This window comes from Capricornis sumatraensis, chromosome 3 (assembly GCF_032405125.1).
Source record: "Capricornis sumatraensis isolate serow.1 chromosome 3, serow.2, whole genome shotgun sequence".
NCBI lineage: Eukaryota > Metazoa > Chordata > Mammalia > Artiodactyla > Bovidae > Capricornis > Capricornis sumatraensis.
Window position 1 is genome coordinate 143,893,509 of NC_091071.1, and position 25,499 is coordinate 143,919,007.

The following is a 25,499-nucleotide window of genomic DNA, read 5'->3' on the forward strand; positions in this document are numbered from 1 at the left end:
GAAATTATTAAGATAAATTACTGTAAAATATGGCAACCCACTCCAGTGTTCTTACCTGGAGAATCCCAGGGACAGGGGAGCCTGGTGGGCTGCTGTCTATGGGGTCGCACAGAGTTGGACATGACTGAAGTGACTTAGCAGCAGCAGCATACACAAATAAGAGTGAAACTATTTCTTTAACTTTTTAAAAGTATACTGAAAATTAGTGTAAAAATTAAAGCTAAAGATACACAAATTTTCCTAATGGTTTTCTATCACCTCTGTAGGTGAGCCTGACATTCTCAAGGATTCTACCATTTTCTCAATTAGTCCAATGGTAAAGGCACTGTATATTTTCCATCTACCACAGTGGTTTATGATGATGATTATAAGCAGAACAAATAATACATTATTTCTTTAAAATATCAAGCTCAATTTGTTTTGGGAAATATCTTTAATGAGTTGAAATTTCTCACAGACTAAAAAAGATTTTATTTAAAAAAAATTAAGAGGAAGGGTATTTTAAAAGCATGTAAGTTTGCAGTGTGATAGGTAGACACACAAGATGATTTGGAAAGCATTTCTCAGAAGTACAAAATTTTATATTGTCAACTTTAGTAAATCAGGCACCTCATTTTTAAAAACATTCTCATTCAATAGGAAGGCTTTAGATTTACAAGTGTTTTCATGTTATCACAACTTCTATTCAGAAAAAAAGAGAAAATGGTTAAAGAAAGTATGCTTCCTTAAAGTACTTTCTTGGACAGTAAGATAAATGTAGCTTCCAAATATAACACTAAAGTCCAACTCAACATTAAAAATACTTTAGTAAATTTAAAATTCATATCTGTACCACATAAATATAGGCTGAATTTGAGCTACAGGCCTTAATAAAAATAATGAAACAGATGAAAAAGTTGAAGTTAATTTAGCATTTTACTGTGTGAAGTTATTCAAAGGCAACTTCTGTATAAATTTCCCGTAATGTTTTTCTGCCATCATTGTGAAAGACTTTTTTTTGTTAATCTTCTTTACAATGTGGGATTTTACAAGTGCATTTATATTACAAAATTATTATCACCTTTCAAAATACAATTTGAGAAATTTAAATGAAAAAAGACTGTATAACAGATATAAATTTGAGCAGACAGAGAAATATCCAATAACAGGTGCCCATATTGGTTTCTTCCCTATTGTTCATGATACCAAAAGTGTTGTAGTTCAGTTACTAAGTTGTGTTTAACTTCTTGCGATCTCATGGACTGCAGCACATCAAGCCTCCCTGTCCCTCATTATCTCTCATGGTTTGCCCAAGTTCATGTCCATTGAGTCGGTGATGCTATCCAATCATCTCAACCCCATGAACAGTATAAAAGGCAAAAAGATACCAAAATAAATAACTGCAAACGTTCTGTATTCTTTGAAAAAACATAGTCAGATAATAGAATCTTGAAGTCTTGAGCATAACTACTACTCCCTTTCTCCCATTATAGGCATTTCTTTCACAACACCTCAGGCAGGAGTAAACCTAGACTTTATCTGCATAGTTCTATTAATGGAGAGATAATAACTTTAAGAAGCATACCATTCTATTTTTATATAAATACAGATGTTGAATGTATCTTCCTTATATGGTAAAGACTCAAATCTGCCTTCTTGCAATTTCTACACTTGGTCTTTTTTCAACCAAACTATTTGGTGACAGTAATTATAACTTTATCCAAGTTATAACCTCTGAGATTTTAAAGACAATTATTGGATCTCTTACTGGGGACTCTTTCCTAGACATAAAATTCTCCAGATGTTTCTCATACAGTGATTGTCTGACCATTCACTCGTCTAGTTTCTCTTCTATCAATTTCACTATATATAAAAGTGCCCCAGAAAGAAGTATAATATTCTTCATACAATCTGTACAGGATCAATACACCTTATTCTAGACACTTCGTATTTGTTAAGGAAGGTCAAGTGTAAAATAGTGTGTTAGAGTACCACAACAAGGAATTCCTATCAAAAGATTCTTTGCCTGGGTTCTTAGAACTTATGGCATGCATGGATGTGATATCTAGGGAATCTGTGATCCCCCTGTATTTATATAAATATGTGTATGCTGTAGGGCAGAAAGTATATAACTTCCATTGGATTATTTAATGAGTTCATGACTTCTGTACATTTCAGAACCACAGTCTCTTTAATATGCATTACCATTTAAACAGTTTTCCCCATGTACTGACTGCATAAAACAAAGCAGTATTAGAATTTGAATTTTACACATATTTATCACAGTGTTAACTCCAGATACATGGAACATTTGATTTTGTCATTTTAAAGAAGGTATTAATTCCTGACAGCTTTATCTAAGTTAAAGAATAACACATCTGCATCCATGGAATCAATAAAACATATGACCTAACAGGCCCAAAAATACTCTTTAAAATACTACTAGAATCACCCAGGTTGGTATTGGTATATTAACCCAAGCTGTTTGGTAAGATTATTTCTACCAAACCAGCACTGAACAATTTTAATTTTCCCTTAATGTTTTAAGGTCTCATCATTATGAAAAATTTACAAATGCCTTGCCAAAATGTACATATCTTGTCTAGTCCATCCATCTAATAAACTTATGAATTTGATTTGTTTTAAATGAGTACACCTGTGTCTCTGTGAAATCCTTCCTTTTCTAAGAATTCAAAATGATTTCTTTATACCTAGTGATTCAGATACAGTTTTTTATAGTCTACATTTTGAAATAAACAAGCAAACAAACAAATAAAATATATATATATATATACTGTATTTTCTGGTCCCCTTCCTGCTTTCCAAAATGCTTCAGGAATTCTAGTTAAATTCCCAGGAACAAACTACACGTGCTTGGAATATAATTCATTTGAAGTCATTTAAAGGACTTAGTGAGTCAATTTATCTTTTCTTCTGTCTGATGTCTTGCTGTTGTTGCTGTTTTGCAGTCACTAAGTCATATCCGACTCTTTGCGACCCCGTGGACTGTAGTCCGTCAGGCTCCTCTGACCATAGGATTTTCTAGGCGAAAATACTGGAGTGGGTTGCCATTTCCTTCTGCAGGGGATCTTCCCAGATCAGGGACTGAATCTGTGTCTCCTGAATTGGCAGGCAGATTCTTTACCACTGAGCCACCAGGGAAAACTCATCTGATACTTTAGTACCATATTAATATGCCTCCTCCAACCTTGCCAGTGTCAAGAAGATTCTTACTAAGACAGGAGGTGGAAATGAGTGTTTTTTTTAAAAAAATGTGCTTGTTTTCTTTTTTCTGGTTTGGTTTGATGTTTTCTTTATCATGACTTAAAGTTCCCAAGCAGTGGAACAATTCTTTCTTATGTTGAAAACTTAAATTTTTGAAATTCATTCCATTGCTAGTTGCACTTTACATAGCCTTAACCCATTCTGTACCATAGCCTTTGTGATAATGTTATTTTCAAGTTTCTGCCAGACTTCTTCACCTGTCCTTGATTTTATATGCTGTTTTCTTGTGTACACCCTTGATATATATAAGACATGCAAATGCCTGTTAAATCTCAGTCTAGTGGTTCTTGGTAATATTGCTGATACCAAATTTATTGCCTTGTGATAATAATTCAAGCTTGTTTTGCTTATTATTCATTCTCTAAGTATTACTGAGAGTCCCTTGTACTACAAGGAGATCCAACCAGTCCATTCTAAAGGAGATCAGTCCTGGGTGTTCTTTGGAAGGAATGATGCTAAAGCTGAAACTCCAATACTTTGGCCACCTAAGGAGAAGAGTTGACTCATTGGAAAAGACTCTGATGCTGGGAGGGATTGGGGGCAGGAGGAGAAGGGGATGACAGAGGATGAGATGGCTGGGTGGCATCACCGACTCGACGGACATGAGTTTGAGTGAATTCCGGAAGTTGGTGATGGACAGGGAGGCCTGGCATGCTGCGATTCATGGGGTCGCAAAGAGTCGGACACGACTGGGCAACTGAACTGAACTGAACTGAACTGAAGTATTATTATAAAGATACCTTCACTCATAAACTTTGGTCACACCCACCTGATAATATGTCTGTTTATGTAAAAAATATGTATATATGTATATTTGTTTTTTAACATATATTCAACATATACTTATTTTGAGCATTCACTCTGCAGTAAAAGATTGCACTAACTGGTAGAAACACAAACACAAAGAATACATAGTATCTACCCCTTAAGAATCACAATCTAGTAGAGGAGAGAAATTTGTAAAATAATTACAATTCAATGGCATATATTAAACAAATGGAACATAATTAAACCTAAAGCTTTAGTACAGTAAAGAACTTGGGCAAACTCTGGGAGACGGTGAGGGACGGGGAAGCCTGGCATGGTGCAGTCCATGGGGTCAAAAAGAGCTGGACATGACTTGCCAACTAAACAACAGAAAAGGAAACCATAAATGTGATGAAAAGACAACCCTCAGAATGAAAGAAAATATTTGCAAATGAAGCAATGGACAAAGGATTAATCTCCAAAATATGCCAACAACTCATGCAGCTCAATACCAAAAGAAACAAACAATCCAATCAAAAAGTGGGTGAAAGACCTAAATAGACATTTCTCTAAATAAGACATGTAGATAGCTAATAGGCACATGTAAAGATGCTCAACATCACTAATTATTAGAGAAATGCAAATCAAAGCTATAATGAGGTATCACCTCATATAGGCCATCATCAAAAAAATCTACAAATAATAAATTATGGAGAGGGTGCGGAGAAAAGGGAAACCTCTTACACTGTTGATGGGAATGCAAATTGATACAGTCACTGTGGAGAACACTATGAAGGTTATTTAAAAGAATAAAACTAGAACTACCATATGACCCAGCAATCCCACTTCTGGGCTTATAGCCTGAGAAAACCATAATTCAAAATGATACACATACCCTAATGTTCACTGCAGCAATATTTATAATAGCCAGGACATGGAAACAGCCTAAATGCTCAACAACAGGTGAATGGCTAAAGAAGACATAGTAAATATATACAATGGACTACTACTCAGCTATAAAAAGGAACAAAACTGGGACATTTGTAGACATGTGCATGGACCTAGAGTCTATCATACAAAGTAAGCTAGAAAGAGAAAAACAAATATCATGTATTAATGTATATATGTGGAATCTAGAAAAATGGTACAAATGAACCTATTTCCAGGGCAGGGATAGAGACACATATGCAGAGAATGACCACGTGGACATGAGGTGTGGGGGAAGAGGAGAGTGTGACAAATTGGGAGATTAGGATGGACATATATACATAAATCTTTGTAAAATAGATAGCTAGTAGGAACCTCAGCTCGGTGCTCTCTGATGATAGGTGGGACTGGGGAGTATAGGTGGAATGTATGAGAGAGAGGAGATACATGTCCCTATATAGCTGCTTCACTTCATTGTACAGCAGAAACTATTATAGCACAACATCACAAATCTATTATACTCCAGTTTAAAAGGAGATGTTTTTAAGTCCTAAAACTGCATCCAAGAGGCAGCAAATACTGATGGGAACAGAGAAAAAACTGGATCATGTTTAAGGAGAAGATGGAATTTGAGTTGAAACCTGAATAGAGACACTAGAGAATGATCTTTTTTTTTTCCCCCACAAAAGATATTAAGCAAAGGGAATTGCAAAATGTCATACTGATGAATGTTTCAGAGAGGTTAAGACAAGAACTGGAAAATTATCTTTGGCTTGGTCACTGATTATTTCTAAGACAGCAGTTTCACTGCCTGGGTAGATAAATTAAAAAAGGACTTAAAGTCTGTTTGTGTTTGTTTTCTCATTTTGAGAAATTGGATATAATTAGTGTTATAGCATACAATGCTACTAGTGTTATAATGTGGTGAGTTAGTATAGTTCATTTTGAATCCTGAACAAGGTCAGCAGAGAATGATTATTGTTTTTTCCTCCCAAAAGATAAGCAATTCTTTCATGGTTATTCTTCTAAACCCATAAATGGTAGATTACACAAACACACACACACAAACACATACTATTTGTTTCTGGATGAAGAGGTCAATTATCTCCTTTTTTGTGAATATGTATATGCTTACATGCTTACCTCAACCATGTCTGACTTTTTGCAACCCCATGGACTGTAGCCCACCAGGGGTGGGATTTCTCTGGCAAGAATACTGGAGTGGGTTGCCATTCCCTTCTCCAGGGGATTTTCCTGACCAAGGAATTAAAACCACATCTCCTGTCTCCTGCATTGCAGGTGGATTCTCTACTGTCTGAGTCACCAGGGAAGCCCTGTGATTATGTATAAATATCTGTTACACTTGCCCTTCCCTCTTTTGAGGGGAATGGTGGGTGCAGTGTGATATTTCTCTATTTCTTTAAAGCCTTCTCAGTCAAATATAGAAATCACTAGTCAAATATATTTTGCTTAGATCTCAGGAGATGTATGCTATTTCTTTACCAACAGCTCAGGGTTTTGATAAGCCATGGAATTTTTAAAAATGAAATAAAATTCCACTCTTGGATTCCATCTATATAGTTTATTGTTTCCTTTCAAGGTCCTTCTTTCTTTTCAAAATAATAAAAAGAAATCAAGCTGTGCCTTGTTTCTCCACAGACTATACATTAGTTTTTTATTCAAGACTTCAAACTCCAAATCTTGGAGATATAGCTCTATTATAATGGTAGTATTCATTTCACCATGATTTGTGGTTAAATTAGGTTGGTTTGTCTAGTCTTGTCTTACATACCCAGACAAAGAGCCTGCCACTGAATATTCCAGTCAGATTATATAGCTGTCTTCCTTTTCTTTAGCAAGGATTAACTAAGTACCAAAGTTCAATCTCAGGGAAGATGTCTTTGTAATTGGTTGTGTGAATGTTCTTCATCAGGCCTTTATCCAATGGGATAAGTGCAGATGCTTATAGCTGTTGTAATTTTCATTGATATATGTTTTCCTCTTTTTCTTCTTGACACTTGTTTATTTCTGATTGTTTTCATTTTATCACTATCATCATTGTGAAGTTTGATAAGTTCTCACTTGGGATGAGGCATGATTAAACTCTTAACAATCCAGCGGGTATTGTACTAAACTAGATTCTTTACATATGTTAACCAAAATGTGAGTTATATTAAGGCTCACAACTCTACCAGGTAAGCACTTCTGTTATTACCATTTTACAAATGAAGAGTCTAAGTCTTGGAAGGATTAACTGAGCCTAAGCCAAGATGTCATACGTGGTGAAGGGGGTTTCCATATTTGTTAAACTGATACTGATCTTATTACCTAGATGCTTTTGATTTTCAGTTTTTCTTCTTGGATCTATTACTTTCCTTCTACCTAGGAACTTTCATCCTCTTTAATAAACTGGAGCATAGAAAGCATTCCTCAAGTCCTTCACTCTCACCCCAGAAGGGAGATCAGGTTACATTTATAGCATACATAATTGGTAAGTGCCTTAGGCAGGAAGATAAACATAGCACATGGCCTGCAGGTTGCTAGAATAGTTCCATCAGTGCTGGACTGTTTGGGCATCAGATTAAAGCAGTCTTTGGTGGCTTCCCCTAAATAGTCTTTCTCTAAAACAGTCCAGGAAAACCACCTTTTTCCTGGGGGCTTCTGGCTGTTGACACTGTAAAATGGAAGAGAAGAATCCTGACTTCACCCCCATCTTTCCATTCTCCTCTCCTTCCCTTGTTAGTCTGACTGCAGCCCCTGTAACAGTGATCCATAGGACTTGTGGAAACTCTTTTCTATGGCACTGCTGTGCTTCTGTGTCTTTGGGAACAAATGTTAGCTAGAACTTTTGTGCTATTCGAGTGACCATACTTCTAAACATTCAGTATGATATGTGAGCCAAGGTTGAAGACTGTCTAGTAAATAAGCTCTGAATTAGAAGCCTCAAATGAAGAGAGACAGAGACAGAGAGAACTAAAGAAGCATTTTTACTAAAGAGGATGACCAAATAAATTTTGTTAGTTTTCTAATTCAAAAGCCTGCTAAACTCTGAAAATTAGACATAAGCTACTATATCTGCCATTTATTTTAGGTATGGTAATTTACAAAGCATATTACCAAACATAATCATTCATCCATCATCCAGTAATTACAGGAGCCCTCTTGTTCGCCTGCTTTTAATGTCCATAGATATTGCTTTTGTTGAGAACATCATTTATCTGTCATACAAACTGTTAAACAGCCTCCTAAGGGTTCTTCCTGCCTCCGTATATCGTATTCAGATGTTTAAAATTTGGGCTTCCAGCTAAAAAGAAACCAGTAAAAAATCTTAAGTGTCCGTATCTCCTGGGGAACTCCCTTCTAACACGTGTGTATATTTGATTAACATCTTTAACCTGCTTTCGAAATTTTACTTTATAAAGTATTTAAATTCAGCTGTTAGGCCTGTCAGTGATATACATATGAATTTACTTTATTATGACCAGTATAAGAAGTCTTGTCATTTCACATCTTCTCCTCTATCCTCCAGGCCATGTTCAAGTAAAGATACATATAAACCTTAATAGAATACTATCTGTTATGTGTATAAATTAGTGAAAATGGGAACCAATCAGAGGTTGTCTTGAAAGTTGGTATCTTAAACCTTATTCCACCTACTTTAGGGACTTGGGAATATTGTTTGATGGCTTTGATTAAGTGTGGCCAATGTAGTAAAATTTCTTCTGTCTAGTTTTCTCTCCAATACACTGAAATACAGATTCCCCTTTATATATACAAGAATGCAAGTGCTTTAGAATTATCCATGACTAGAACTCCCTCAGGAGTGACTTCTCTAAGTTCTGAATTAATAATTCTTAAAGGATATAAAGTATAACTAATTTACCCACCTTATCTGATCCAAAGGATAGGTTTTAAAATTCATTCAGACTTAACAGGGAAGAGTATGTCCAGGTAGTATTTTCCTGTTAAACACATCTTATTTTTAGAGAGGTATAAGAGTAAGCTGGGAGAATAAAAAATCTGTATTTTTCCTGTCTGTGTTATATGTGTTTTGGGGATAGAAAAATTTAGAACTTCCAATGTAGTAATTTCTGTTGACAAGAAATTCAATTAAGTTGCAGTGGGGGTTGTTTTGCTGATAAAATTCTTGATTTTAGTAGTCCATCTGATATTTTAACAGTCTATAAACTGTTTATCAGCCTTTCTTAGACTCACCAGTAGGGAGAACAAAACAAAACAAAAACACAGGACACTATCTCAGATGGCAGCAACATCCATAGCTCTGCGAATATTATTTCTGTGGGTTGCATGTTCAGTCTATATTGTAATTCTCCCTTGCCTACCATCCAATTTCTTTTAGACCCATATGGTGCCAATTTCTTGAAAGCTTATTGTAGTAATGTTAAATTTTTCTAACTAAATAGTAAATTAGCCCCCCAAATCATAAGGAAATAAGTCCGTGTAGGCTCACAGAATTTTCCCCTCAGGCCTTGAGATCCTACTTATCTACTTTTTTGTTTCTTATGAGAAATAAATTGCTTTTAGTGTTACATTTTATAAAGGACTTAAAATGAGTGGGTGTGCCCTAAAATGTTTGACTTTTGTGGCATTTTAAAAAACAATCATGAATTGAAAAATCTCAATATTCGAGTGATAATAAAAATTGCTTTGGGCTGAAATTCTGTATTTTGTATCAGAGTCCCCAGGAAAATTTTACAGCTAAGTAATAAACCTGGAAAATATGGGTTTACAATGGAAATGTTGACAGACTCTAGCTAGTGCTACTGTAATATCTTGAATCTGATTTAAAAGAAGTTTTCAGTAATGTTTTTCCAAGCCAATCTTTTGGGGAATGAAAGTTAAAGAAAAAAAAGTTTTCTGCTACCACAATGATTGATGGAAATATGAGAAATCTGTGGCCAGATACCTTGGGGCACCCATGAATAAGATCAAAAGCATGGAGAGATTATTGTCCTATAAGAAGCCCCCTGTTAAAGTCTCACTGCATAGAGACATTTTGATAAAGTGATAGTTTGTAAGTGCCATATGCATTATACTGGTATCTTTTCAGATAAAGGTAATAATGAAATGGACTGTCATTCTACTTAATCAGGTTTAATTTTTAAAAAATATTACAGGACCATAATAACATGAGTAGCTATGACTAACATTGTGATCCTAGAAGAAATTAAGTCATTATATGGATATACACAGTATGTTCTCTCTCCCACAAAATTATGTAAAAAGTTACCTGGATTAAACAATTTTATATGTTAAATTTTACAGATTATGACAGGAAATAAGAAATATTGAGTTGGCCAAGAAGTTCTTTAGTGTTTTTCTGTAAGATGCTATGGAAAAGCCCAAATGAACTTCTTGGCCAATCCAATAGTTTCTTCAGTTATCTAATTAAGATGCAGAACTAGTTAGGCAGGAGTACTATCAATTTGAGTTCACTGTCTTGTCCTGTCCCAAGATCATATAATATGATCTGAGGTCACATGAGGAAATGCTTAAATATACTTGTACCAGTATCATCTGTTCATGCATATTAGTTTTGTGACCTAATATAAGATATATAACTTCTGTGAGTCTCCAGGTTTTCATTTAAAATGGGAATTATATGAGTAATAACAATGTGAGTGATGATAGCTAATGTTATTGAGCATGAGGATGTACCACATACTGCGCAAGATAGTTTATATATATTAAGTCATTTAAACATACAACTGTATCTATCCCATAGTTTATTGTAAGAATTATAGGCTGGATAAACAACAAAGTCCTATGGTATAACACAATATACCATATGGTATACTCAATATCCTGTGATAAACTGTAAGGGAAAACAATATGAAAAATAATGTAGATATATGTAAGTGGATAAGTTTGTTGCACAGTACAAATTAACACAATATTATAAATCAACTATATTTCAATAAGAGCTTCCCTGGTGGCTCAGTTGGTAAAGAATCTGCCTGCAATATGGGAGACCTGGGTTAGATCCCTGAATTGGGGAGATCCACTGGAGAAGGGAAAGAGTTACCCACTCAAGCATTCTGGCTTGGATAATTCCTTACCATGGGGTCGGAAAGAGTTGGACATCTGACTTTCACTTTCACATACTTCAATAAAATAAATTTTAAAAAAGAGATATTTCATGTAAAGTCCTTAGCCCAATATTAAGCCATAGCTCAGTGCAAGTGTTAGCTGATTTTGCTACAGGATTCATCTTGCTTCAAGCCATAGCTCAGTGCAAGTGTTAGCTGATTTCGCTACAGGATTCATCTTGCTTCATGAACACTTAGGTTAAAGAGACATAAGGACCACTACATGCCATTATTGTTTCTGCCGTGCCTAGCATTGTTGATCTACTTGAAACAAAACCAGGACAAGACAACGTGTTCCACAAAAACTCTGATCAGTACCAATCATGAGTGATTGTATACCAGGGACTGGGAAGAAGCTATGAAATTTTTTCAATCTCACCATAAAACACCATCTGTACACTCTTGGTTTAGGGACTGCCAGACATGTTTTCCAGTCAGTAGCAGAAACTGAGTCATTTCAGTATGTGTTCTGACTTGATGTGCCAAAGCTTTAAAGAAATAGCCATCTAAACACCTTCAAGCAAAATATAAACAACTAGACTGAAACTTCGTTTGAAAAAAAAAATACATATATATTTCACAAATTACCAGCACACAGATTAAGAACAGTATTGATCTCATAAAAAACACTCGGACCCATATTAGCTATATTTTTATGGAATTCTTCAATTTTGTATAGAAATTAACTTAAGGGTATTCTTTTATTTAGCACTTATGCATTCTTGTGAAAGTTTTATAAATTCTGTATCAATTTAGCAGAATAACTGGTAATTCTTAGTACATACCAGAGAGAAAATGAAAATTCAAGGCAATCATTCATTTTGTCTTAAAATATAATATTTTAAATTTTAAAGCTCATTATAATCTGACATTTAATCTACAAAGGACTTCATAACAAAATCCTTGGTTTAGACCTTATACTACAGTTTCTATTAGAGTAGCCCCATTAGTAAACTGTATTCATGCTAATGTGCTGGCTTGGGGCGATGATCATCAAAGTCCCTAGTTGTGGTCCTCACCAGTGAAAAGTGCACCAGGAGTGAGTGATGTAGTATCTTAATTATACAATCAGCCTTGTCAAGGCATAGAGCATTGGGAATAGCAGAATCCTGAAGCTGAAAATGTGGCTAGCTGATAGATGACTGCCATTAAGCTCATCCTTTGTTCATTTTGTGATGGTGTAGATACTGAATATAGGAAACAGATTCTTAATGAAGGATTAAATCTTTGACCCATCACCACTCTTAATGTGCTCATAACCACTCAGCTCCCCTTTCTTTCCACAGCTATACATATATTCTGTTCAACTCTCACCTTAGCCTGATGAAAAATAATAGCTATCTCCAACAAGCTCCTTTTCATCAATCAAATTTAGACAATGAAAAATAAAAATTTGTGCAAATACTGTTTGACCTAATATTTCTAATTATGACGATAAATGACTCTCCTCACCTTGTGCTCCTTCCCATATTTAATTGGATAGTGTGAAATTTTTGCTACATAAATTCATCTTACTAATATATTTATATTCAAGATATAGATGAAAGCATATATGTATATGTGTATATTTATATTTGTAAGCATACAAGCATACATACATATCATACAAGCTATGTACACTTTAACACATATGGTACTAAATATAATTATTCTAAATTTTTGAACATTTTCAGAACGTAGAAGATTGAGCATAAAGCTTTTACTGCTTTTTCTCACTCACTTTCAGTCTGTCTTCATTATTAACCTAATTTTCCTCCCTTCTGGCTGCATGCCCTTCTGGGTTTGATTGTGCTATCTCTCTTCTGCAGCCAGTGACCTGCTAAACTACTTTCCTATGGTAATTAGAAGGCACAGAAGTAGGAGTGTAGATGTTCCCACTAAGTAACTGTAAGAGGATCTAATACTACATTTTGACTGCTGCATCCCTCTTAGGTCACATAACTACACAGTTAGGCAGTTGGAGAGAAACTTGGTTTCTCTTCTTCATAGTCACTGTTGAGAATATTTTTTGTGCAAATCTATAGAGGATACCTTTTGAAGTATGACTTTTCCAAATTACTAATGCTAGAATGAAGCAGTATTTTATATATTTATACATATATATGTGTGTGTATATATATCTATCTCACCATGGCTTCTCAAGTGGCTCAATGGTAAAGAATCCACCTGTCAGTGCAGGAGATGTGCTTCTACCCTGGGTCAAGAAGATCCTCTGGAGAAGGAAATGGCAGTTCATTCCAGTATTCTTACCTGGGAAATTCCATGGACAGAGAAGCTTGGCTGGCTACAGTCCATGGGGTTGGAAACAAGTTGGACATAACTTAGCAACTAGACAACAATAAAATATATCACTGTATTAATAGCTACTATCATGTGGAAAACATAGTAAATTTTAAAAAATGTTTTAAAAATAAGTCATGTGGGAGGAAGGTCCCAGAGGGAGGGAATATATGTATCCATATGACTGATTCACTTAATTGTACAGCAGAAACTAATACAACATTGTAAAGCAATTATATTCCAATAAAAATGTCATTATTACAAACATAGATCATGGCAAGACTTAAGAACAATTAAAAACAAAGAAGTAGGTGGCTTTAAGGGGATGATAAGAGGTCATGAAATACTTCTATACCTTGATGTGGTGGTAGTTATATAAATCAACACATGAGATAGAATTGTATAGAACTATACAGACATAGAGGGCTTTCCTGGTGGCTCAGAAGGAAAAGAATCTGCCTGCAGTTCAGGAGACCTAGCTTTGATCCCTGGGTCAGGAAGATCCCCTGGAAAAGGGAATGGCTACCCACTCCATATTTATTAACTGGAGAATTCCACAGACAGAGGTGCCTGGCAGACTAGAGTCTATGGGGTCATGAAGAGTCAGACATGACTGAGTGACTAACAATTTCATTTCATTTCTATACACACAGATACACATGAAAATTTTTTGTAAAACTGTTGAAATCTGAATAAGCTCTATGGGTTGTACCCGTGTCAAATTCCTGGTTGCAATATTGTAGTATGATTATGCAAAATGTTATCAGTGGGGAAATTGGTGAGGAACAAATGGAAATACTCTTTCAATTTTTTGTAACTTCCTCTGAATCTAAAATTATTTCAGAATAAATTTAAAAACTTTCTGGAGAAGAATTTGAGCAGGTGCAGAGGAACTATGTGGATCACAACAAACTGTGGAAAATTCTTCAAAAGATGGGAATACCAGACCACCTGACCTGCCTCCTGAGAAACCTGTCTGAAGGTCAAGAAGCAACAGTAAGAATGGGACATAGAACAACTGACTGGTTCCAAATTGGGAAATGAGTATGTCAAGGATATATATTGCCACTCTGCTTATTTAACTTATATGCAGAGTTCATTGTGTGAAATGCCAGGCTGGATGAAGCACATCCAACTGTTATCAAGATTGCTGGGAGAAATACAAATAACCTCAGATATGCAGATGACACCACCCTTATGGCAGAAAGCAAGGAGGAACTAAAGAGCCTCTTGATGAAAGTTAAAGATGAAAGTGAAAAAGTTGGCTAAAATCTCAACATTCAAAAAATGAAGATCATGGCATCCAGTCCCATCACTTCATGGCAAATAGAGAAACAATGGAAACAGTGAGAGACTTTATTTTTTGGGCTCCAAAATCACTACAAATGGTGACTGCAGCCATGACATTAAAAGACCCAGGTGGCTCAGAAGTTAAAACGTCTGCCTCCAATGCAGGAGACCCAGGTTTGATCCCTGGGTTGGGAAGATCCCCTGGAGAAGGAAATGGCAATCCACTCCAGTATTCTTGCCTGGAGAATCCCATGGATGGAGAAGCCTAGTAGGTTACAGTCCACGGGGTCGCAAAAAGTTGGACACGACTGAGCAACTTCACCTCACCTTTTCTCCTTGGAAGAAAAGCTAAGACAAACACAGATAGCATATTAAAAAGCAGAGACATTACTTTGCCAACAAAAGCTCGTATAGTCAAAGCTATGGTTTTTCCAATAGTCATGTATGGATGTTAGAGCTGGACTATAAAGAAAGCTGAGCATCAAAGAATTGATGCTTTTGAACTGTGGTGCTGGAGAAGACTCTTGAGAGTCCCTTGGACTGCAAAGAGATCCAACCAGTCAATCCTAAAGGAAATCAGTCCTGAATATTCATTGGAAGGACTGATGCTGAAGCTGAAGCTCCAGTACTTTGGCCACCTGATGTGAAGAGCTGACTCACTAGAAAAGACCCTGATGCTGGGAAAGGTTGAAGGCAGAAGGAGAAGGGGTCGACAGAGGACAAGATTGTTGGATGGCATCTCCAACTCAATGAACATGAGTTTAAGCAAGCTCTGGGAGATGGTGAAAGACAGGAAAGCCTGACATGCTGCAGTCCATGGGGTCTTAAAGAGCTGGGCATGACTAAGCAACTGAACAATAACAACAACAAGAGGAAGTAAATCTGTGTTTTGTCTTCAGTCCAATATGGTTTTTCTGTTTCCAGTCAGATTGCTTGATCTCCTCATCCTTTGCTTCTCCTATGTGCAGCAAAATGCAAGTCCTAACCCTCTGAATTATTGTAAACATCTTGAAATTTGTAGGAAGAATGACATTGCATGCATACATCTGAAACATCACAAACATATAACTTCCTGACAGCAATATTATAACACCCATCTAATGGCCAACCCACTCCAGTACTCTTGCCTGGAAAATCCCACAGACTGAGAAGCCTGGTAGGGGGTCACAAAGAGTCAGACATGACTGATCGACTTCACTTCACCTCCATATTTTAGGAACAAAAGCCACGGGGAAGCCATAAACTAGACAAACAGGTCCTGCTACTTTGATTCTGCATTTGGGAAAATCACTGTACTCCTAAAATGTGTTACACTACCCAACTTTATTCACATAATCTTGACTAATTGACATAATTGTGAGCACTTTACACATAAGGTACAACTTAATCCATTCTGATTGCAAAGCTTTCACTTTTATGTCAAAAAACAGTACACTAAAAGTACTAGTTATACATTTACAGTAAAGAAACTAAGTTCTTTACTTTGTGGTTGTGCATGGTAGCTAAATGAAAACTGTTGCCATTTATAGAATGGGGAATCTTCCTGGCTGAATTAGAATCACTCAGCATGCCAAACAAAGCTGCAGGCAAAGCAAAGCAAAAGAGAAGCTTGCTATTTTATAGGTTAGACAAGAAACAACCTAAATGACTTCTCTAAGGGAGAGATCTTCATATTTCATGCAAACCCCAGGAAACAATTAAGGCTTCAGTGCAATTCTGGGACCTGTGCTCTAGAAACTGCCTCCATAAACTTCATTTTCATCTGGTACAATCGAGATGCTCTCTTATTCCTTACCACATCTTTTATATCATCCTCCTTTAAGGCAATGAGAATTTGGCACATAAATAAAAAGCAGGAGGTTGTTTCAGGGAGGAGAGAAATATGATTCAAATCCAGCCAGGTGCTTTATCACCAATTTGGGAGGCTGCAATGTTATTAGACATCCTGATATAAAGACGGAGAGGAAAAACTATTGGTAGAAAAGAGAGATTTAAAGAAAAAAAGCCCTTGGAGGAAAACTGAAAAACAAAAGTACTTGAAAGGAAAAATAAGCTAACTGTCTCTCATTTAATATTCTAGGAAGAAAAAAAGCTCGTTAGATGACTTAAAAATTATAACAAGAGGTATATGATCTTTTAGACTCAATTTCTCTAATACCACAGTAGTTATTTCACCTAAATTATGGGTTTTCAAGTTGTCACGTACAGATGTGAGAGTTGGACCATAAAGAAGGCTGAGCACCGAAGAACTGATGCTTTCGAACTGTGGTGCCAGAGAGAAATCCTAAGAGTCCCCTAGGTGAAATGAGATCAAATCAGTCATTCAACCCTGAATATTCATTGGAAGGAATGATGCTGAAGCTGAAGTTCCAGTACTTTGGCCACCTGATGCAAAGAGCTGACTCATTGGAAAAGATCCTGATGCTGAGAAAGATTGAGGGCAGGAAGAGAAGTGGGTGACAGAGGGTGAGGTGGTTAGATGGCATCACTGACTCAGTGGACATGAGTTAGGCAAACTCCAGGACACGGTTGAAGGACAGGGAAGCCTATTGTACTGCAGTCCATGCGGTCACAGAGTCAGACAGGACTTCCTGACTGAACAACATAATCGAGCAGTCCACAAATGTTATGGGGTCATAGTAACGGATGCAGGCTGTCAGTTGGCTAGGCAGGAGTGACTGTGTGATAAATGGATTCAGACTGTGTTCCTGTCACTATGACCTGTGGCCTTAAATGAATTCTGTCACCTGTTACGTCTTGTTTTCCCCATCTTCAATACAGGCACATCAGATGGTCTTCAAGCTGGCCCCTGTGAGGACCTAGGAATCCCTCAGGGCTCCATGAAGCCCCTTCAATACCCCCTATTGCTACAGATATGGCTCAGTTTTATTTGCTTAGATTTTCAAGCAAAATTTCACTGGACAAAACAATTTCATGTTTTATAAATTTTAAATCAGTGAAATAGATAATCTGGAGTGTCTTGCTGTGCCAAAGTTTCAACTAGTTCTGGTGTTAATTGTTTTAGAGATTCACTACCTCCATAAAGGAACTTTGGGCTGCTCACACTATCTAATGTAAGGAATTATCATGACGTCAGCTCTTTGCCAATTCACTGCTGGTTTCACATGTTCAACATTACAAACAATCCAATTTTCTGATATGAAAATTAGAGGTCATGATGATAGCACGTGGAGAAAAGCAGCTTAGGAACCTGTGCAGGAAAGCATGAGTATAGGAGACCCAAGTTTTATTCTGAAACCTACAAATATTAAATATTATACATGAGGTTACCTTCTCCTATCCTCAGTATAGTGTAAGAACAAATGTTAAATCTTTTATATCTGAAAATTTTAAATTGAGCATGTTTGAAATGACGTTATTGTTGTCGTTCTGTCACTAAGTTGTGTCTGACTCTTTGTGACCCCATGGGCTGCAGCATGCCAGGCTTTCCTGTCCTTCACTATCTCCTGGAGTTTGCTCAAACTCATGTTCATTGAGTCAGGGATGCTATGTGTGTTTCCTTATTGCTTTCATCTCAGATATTATCCAAAAATTATAACACATGGTAGATACTCTTATTCTACACTAAGTAGCAATTTTAGCATAAGTATTAACTTATTCTCATAATTGCTCTATGAAAAGAATAATGTTATGATGCTAATTTTCAGGGGGCACAGAGAGAAAGTAAATAACATGTCAAGGGCCACATGGCTATAAGTGAGGAGCTGGAGTTTGGATCCATTCAGCCTGGTTCTAGAGTCTGTATGCTTAACACAAACTAACACCAAACCATACCTTTTAAATCATTAATGTATAGAATCATTTGTGATCAGTATCAATACTGTATGATACCTCACAGAGCAGTTTTGAGCTTGCTTTATCATAATTTTCTACATAAACCATCAGTTGAAAAAATCCTCCCAAAGCAGATGGAAAAAAAATCCTTCCACTTGATTCTGAAAAATGTGACATAGACCCTGATGATACGGCAATAAAAAAATTTCCATGAAGACAGTAAAAAGTGTTATTCATGATGGAATCTTCTCTGTTATGGGTGTGATGATGAGACACAACTACAGAAAAATGTCATGCTTCTCAGCTTGTGTGTGCATGCTCAGTTGCACCGGTCCTCAAATTCTGGAGGAGGGCAAGTGACTTTAACCTGCTGTGATGCGTGTGTTTGGAAAGGAAAGAGTGCAGAGTGGCTTAAAGACCTGGCTCAGACAGGCATCAGAGTTACCTGATACAGAATCCAGGAATCTCAATCTACTGCTGTGTCCTTTAGGACTTAAGTTGTTCCATCTTCCTCATCTATAAACTGGGAGAATAATGGGGCATACCTGCTAGAGTTTTAGAAAATATTACATACTACAAAGTATATAAAGCACCCAGCAGATGCTTGTTGCATAAAACATGCTTTATCCACAAGAATTTAACCATTACCAGTGCTATTCACCGTGAAGTTCCTTCACTCTAAATTCATACACTTTTCAGATTCTGCCAAGTGGTCTTTTAAAAACCACTTGCCCAACTTGTTAGCAACAAATCTGAAAGAAAGAATTCTCACAATTATCTTCTATCCTAGATTCATAAAGCCCCAGGAAGGCATATGGTATTATACAAACATTAAATAATAATATGTTCTGCTCTGCTTACCAAATTAAATCAGGTTCTAAAGGCAGCACATGCACAGTGAAAATGGCTGCTGATAAGAAGCAATCTGACGTTTAAATTCGTGTTTCTATTACATAAACTGCTATAGAATGACGTACCGATGGAAGAATGCAAGGAAAACTTGGAATGTAGATGAAATTTTAAGAAATACTTTCTTCTTATACATAAAAAACACAGATTAGTGATTCTAATATTTATTTACGCTCTGTATGAATTTAATCATGTAACTTAAATTCTCTGTGACTCACTATTTATCGTGAAGTGGACATACTGATGACACTTCCCTCACTGGTTTGAGATTCAAAAATTAATTAATAAATAAAATACATAGAATAGTGGCTTATACAGAGCAACTGTCTGATGTTAATTATAACTATTATTCCTTCCACTTAGAGTTTTCACAGGTATTCTATAACATAGATATAAATTGGCTATTTTACAGCATCATACCTCCCCTCCTACCAACTCTGTCAATAAAAAAGGATGCAGCCAAAATGAAAGTGGGTATTGGAGTAATTACTAGGATGATATCTCATTTTCATAAATTCTCTTTTGATGAGAAATGAAAGAAAAAATGGACTCTTCTAAATTATTGAAATAGCCATCTGCAAAATGCTTGTGTTGACTCAGACCAAATTACTCATATTTTACAGACATTTCTGAAACAATTCTGTTTCAAAGCTTTCAACCTATAGCAAATAAAAGAAGATTGTTTTTAAATACTCCACGTTTCAGGAGCTGAGCCAGGGACTTTACATGAGCTATTTTATTTAATATCTGCAAATCACTATAGCAATAGAAGTTTATTAGCTTTCTATTGCTATAACTAACTACCACAAATGTAGTGGCTTAAAACAATACAAATATATTTTCTTATAGCTTGGGGCTTCAGAGGTCAAAAGTCAGTTTCCAGACTGGAGGAAAATCAAGGTGTTGGCAGACCTGCTTTCCTTCCAGAGGTCTCAGGGAAGATCTTGGGCTTCCCCTGTGGCTCAGCTGGTAAACAATCTGCCTGCAGTGAGGGAGACCTGGGTTTGATCCCTGGGTTGAGAAGGTCCCCTGGAGAAGGGAAAGGATACCCACTCCAGTATTCTGGCCTGGAGAATTCCATGGACTGTATAGTCCATGGGGTTGCAAAGAGTCGGACACGACTGAGTGAACTTCACTTTCACTCACTCCCCTGTCTTTTCTAGCTTCTAGAGGCTGACTGGTAGCTTCAGTTTGTGGCCCCCTTCCTCTCTCTTCAAGGCACATCACTCCTACTCTACTTCCATTTTTATATCTTCTTTCTGTTACTCTGATCCTTCTGCCTCCCACTTATGTGGATAGCCCACTTGGATGATCCAGGATAGTCTCCTCATCTCAAGAACTTTAATTTAATCACAGCAGCACAATACCCTTTAACATCTAAATTAACATGTCGTCAGAAGCTGGGGATAGGACATAACATACTTGAAGGCGGGGGATTGTTTTTCAGCTTACTGCATATGAGACAGTATTGTGCTCATTTTGCAGATGAAGAAAAAAGTAGTAATTGTTAACTCCATTAATACACAGAAAATTCAAAAGGGTTGAATAGTTTATTCAAATTCACAAAACCAAAAAGTGGGCACTGGGATACTAATGTAATGTAATAATGTAATGTAATGCAAGCATTTTGACTCTAATGCTGTTGCCAGTATACAATTCTGCCCTCAAATTAGGAATAAAAAGATAAAAGAAGGACTCCCTTCTTACAGGTAGGATTTGTTGTTGTTTTTCATTTTCTTTATGACTTAAAAATATTTATAAAATAAATATTGAATAGCTACCTACATGTAAAACCCAATTTTAGGTGCTGGGAAAAAACAGGAATCAAGTCAGTAACTACTAGGTAATCTCATATCCTCCCATATGTTTGAATACTTATAATGTGGGTGTGTACCTTATATTTCAGTTATGTCCGACTTTTTGGCAATTTATAACTCTTAAATCTATATCCATAGACTTGACCAAATTCAACTACCTATTTGATAGCTCCATTTTTCTGTTCAGTAAACCTTTTCAATTTGCCACATCTGGAACTGAACTGGCTTTCTCTACCTCAGGCAACAGCACTACCATATTTCCCTCCCTCACCACCCAGTAATCAGTAATCAAAATACCTTAATTTGTCTCAAAAAAAAAAATCTTAATTCCATTCACTTCTTATTTTCACCACTCCCAGACTTCTAACTGATATCTTCATTTCTGTTCTTGCATTGCCTTAATCTAATCTCTATACATAAAATGGCATGATCTCTTTAGAGAAAAAATTAGATTATATCATTTCCAGGGCAAAATACTTCAATATTCATGGCATTTATAATAAAATCCAAATTTTTCATGCTACTCAGTATTACTACATACCTTGTTCTGTTTACATTTGTGTGCCTGTTGTCCTGGCATCACTAGTAATAGAGTCTCCTTTCACTCTTAAAATTGTTCATTTGGATGACAAACTACATGGTCCCCAAATATATATAAAGGGTTCTGTTGTAATTTTCCCTCTGCCTAAGTTTATTCCAATTGCCAGTCTCCCTCAGGACTCAATGGGGTTTGCCTTTAAGTCTCTCCTGTGATTATTTTTCTTTAAAAACTAAATCAAAGTGTTTAATCCAATACCTAGCTATTTTATGTGTTGAACATCTGTCCTACTACTAGACATGTCAGTATGCATAATACGTGGTCCATGGTCGGTGTCCACACATATTTATTAAAAGATTAATGACTAAATATATATGTCACACAGTCAGAGTTATATAAACATGTGGTATACCATTTAAATGGTACAAATGTGTTCAATATACCAATGACCAAACTAACAGAGAAGAAAAGTTCTGTTTAGAGAGAAAATAAGGTTGACTTCACAAGGGGAGGGAGCCCAACCAGTGTTGATGGATGTAAAAGATCATGTTATGTGAATCAAGGCTCTCTGAGAAAAGATTTCTAAGCAGAAGGAATGTCATTTACAAAGGCAGAAAGGTTTAAAGCAGTGTGATTATTCAGGGAACTCAACGCAGTTTCTATTATTAGAGAGTACAGTCTTGCATAAATGATATATTAATGCCATGGATCCCTAAGGACAAAACCTAAATTATGAAGAAGACTGCAGGAAATATAGAAAAGAGTTAAGAAGTTCAAAACTTAGTTTTGTTTTCATTTACACTGCTAGGATGACTTGAGAATTTCTATTGCATATTTAGCTCACCTTATAAATTATAGAAGTTCTTAGATAAGTAAATCAGTTTTTGAAGAGTGATATTTCAAACTTCATTACCATAAAGAATCCTCTCAGTTGTGAGTTTGTCATATAATATTCACAAAATTGTAATACATGGTCCGTAAGGAAACTATATTGAGATTTATGGTACAGAAAACCAAAGTGGGCTTTTCCCTTGGTTTGGGTGATTTGCATTTTAAGAGTTATCTTAAATTTCTGCTTTGGATGATGCATTTTTATTCATTCTTAGATTGTAAAAAGAAATAGACTAAAACTACTGGATTAACATTTTGGCATTTATATTATACAAACGCTAAAATGATCAGATCTGTAGAATTTATAGAACATCAGGTAATATTCTGAGGTAAACAAGAGTTGACATAGTGAATTGAAACTCATCTCAGACCTATTTATCTTGAAGAACATTTTCAAGAGATATTATTGGTATAGATAATCTTAAATGCTTTCTTTGAACATGAATATATACACCAAAGTTACATGCTGGTGGACTGCAGGACATGAAAGCTTTGTTTGACTCCCAGAGTGCTTTAGAAGTTTGAGCCAGGATTTTAATTTAGAGAAATCACATTGAAAAATCCAGAATTCTGGCCCCTTCCTAAATATTTTGAAGATCTGATAACTCTGGTAAGAAAAACTATAGTCCAAAATAGGGACTATATGAGTATATGTTTTCTAGTTCACCAACATCCATCTCCCTCCATACTCCCAGTTATGAGATCCACACCACACCATATATATATATATATACTCCTGAGACCTTGTTCTGGAAAGAAAAAGCAAAAAAAAAAAAAAAAAAAGCAACAACAACAAAACCCACACAAAAAACACCAGAACAACAATAAAAAACAACTATTAAAGACCAATTACAAATTATGAAAATGTCTAGGAAGATATTTAGAATTTGATCATTTGTAATTCTGAGAATTGAACATGCATGCTATCCTAATCATCTGCAAATGAAACAATTCAAACTTTCAATTTCTCTTCCTTGAATTCATTACTAAACAATACCCAAACACAAAAAAGTCCACCAAACCCAGTGTATCAGTTTTTTTCCCTCCTGACCAAGAAGTTATTTGTTCTGGCATCTTGTCAATATTGCACAAACAGTACATACAATAGCACCAAACTATATAAATAGACTATGAGTTTGATCTGTAATTTGAATGCAAATATCTCCCTACCTTTACTATAGCAGATGTAATTCATTTAAATAGATTGAAAATACCCAAACTGTAGTAGATTAGGAAATATAAAGGCAGAAATGATGGGCACTTACCTTAGCTATCTGGACACACCAGTTAAGCAACAACTGTGATCCAATGTTATCCTTGTGTTCATGGACATAATCCAACAGACAGCCATGGGGCATAAGCTGTGTGACCAGCTGAATGGTTGGGCTCAGACACACACCCAATAATCGAACTAAGTGTGGATGGTCCATACTTGCCATGATTAGGGCTTCCTAAAAGAAAAAAATAAATAACACCATTATTTCAACTCAAAGTTCTTTGCCATGAGAGTTATTTGCACTGTACTAATGCTGTTGATAATGATTTTGAAAAGGTACTCTCATAAAATGGAATCAGTTAAAAGTGAGAAAAGACATTATTGTAGCCATTATATTTCTAAAGTGATTTAGTTCAAGTGAAAATAAATGGAAGTTAGACTATATATTTATTAGAATGGCAAATATTATATAATAACTGCATGCAAATTTAACAGTAGTATTTTCTCTTCTGTAATATGAAAAATATCAGATTGTGTTTACTACCAAATTAAGTTGAATCCTAAATTATATTGTGGATTTTAACCTTTGATCTTTGGTTCTAGAGTTCAATTATCTATACACTACAGTTATTTGCACAAGGTAGATCAAAGTTATGAATTATTGTTGTTTAGTTGTTAAGTCATGTCTGACTCTTTTGCAACCCCATGGACCATAGCCCATGGAACTCTGCTGTCCATGGGATTTCCCATGCGAGAATGTTGAAGTGGGTTGTCATTTCCTTCTCCAGGGGATCTTCCTGACCCAAGGATGGAATCTGAGTCTTCTGCATTGGCAGGTATTGGCAGACAGATTTTGTACCACTGAGTCATTTGGGAAACCCCCAGAGTTACAAAAAGAGCCATTCAAAATTAACTCATTCATTATTTATATGAATTCAGACATCATAAAGGTAATTTGTAAATTATAAATATCAATGTAAACATTTACAAATAAGATGCCTCCCAATCTAAAAATATGCCTACTATGAATTTATGCAGAAAAGTAAACATTTTAATAAGACATTTGATTCCAATAACCTTTGATTTTACTCAAATTTATTTCATTTTCAAAATTATAAATGATATAAATAGAACCATAAAATTTGAGAGCTAGGTGAGATTGTAAAAATTTGTCTACTCCAATTTTGCTATTTAATGAAGAGAGAAAACAGTTCTAACTTCTTTTTCATAATCATAAAGGCATTGTAGCTTAATGAAGATAAAGGGTGGACATATAATGGATATTTAGCTCATCCTAAAGTTAGCTTTCAATTAAAGCTATTTTAAGGGTCTTTACTCCAATTTGAAACTGATACAACCTTATACATACACACACTCACAGAGTGGTTGATACATACATGGCAATTTATTATCAATCAGTTTAACTATATGCAGGTATATGAATGTTAATCATACTCTTTTCGAACATTTTTCATAGCTTTAAAATTTTTCAAATAATCAAGGATAGAAAGCTATACTGAGCTTCTCTTTAAGACAGCATGGCAGACTGATACATGCATTTACTTTTTTTTCCTCTTGATTCCACCATTTTAATAATAAATGGATCAATAAAAAGCCAGAAACCGACAATCACAAGAAGAGGCAATGGGGATGGAATACTAAAAGTAGAAAGTGGCTTATTAGTAGTAACTGACCTAGCAAACATAGAAAATCTG

General features: G+C 35.7%; 1 protein-coding gene across 1 annotated transcript in view; it reads right to left on the bottom strand.

The window, feature by feature from the left end:
• The window catches only part of ERBB4 (erb-b2 receptor tyrosine kinase 4), a 777,579-nt gene that overhangs the window by 162,417 nt on the left and 589,663 nt on the right, over window positions 1-25,499 (bottom strand). The window contains exon 20 of the mRNA XM_068968480.1: window positions 23,834-24,019. Coding sequence (XP_068824581.1) covers window positions 23,834-24,019 — 186 coding nt within the window. The remainder of the gene's footprint in view (window positions 1-23,833; window positions 24,020-25,499) is intronic.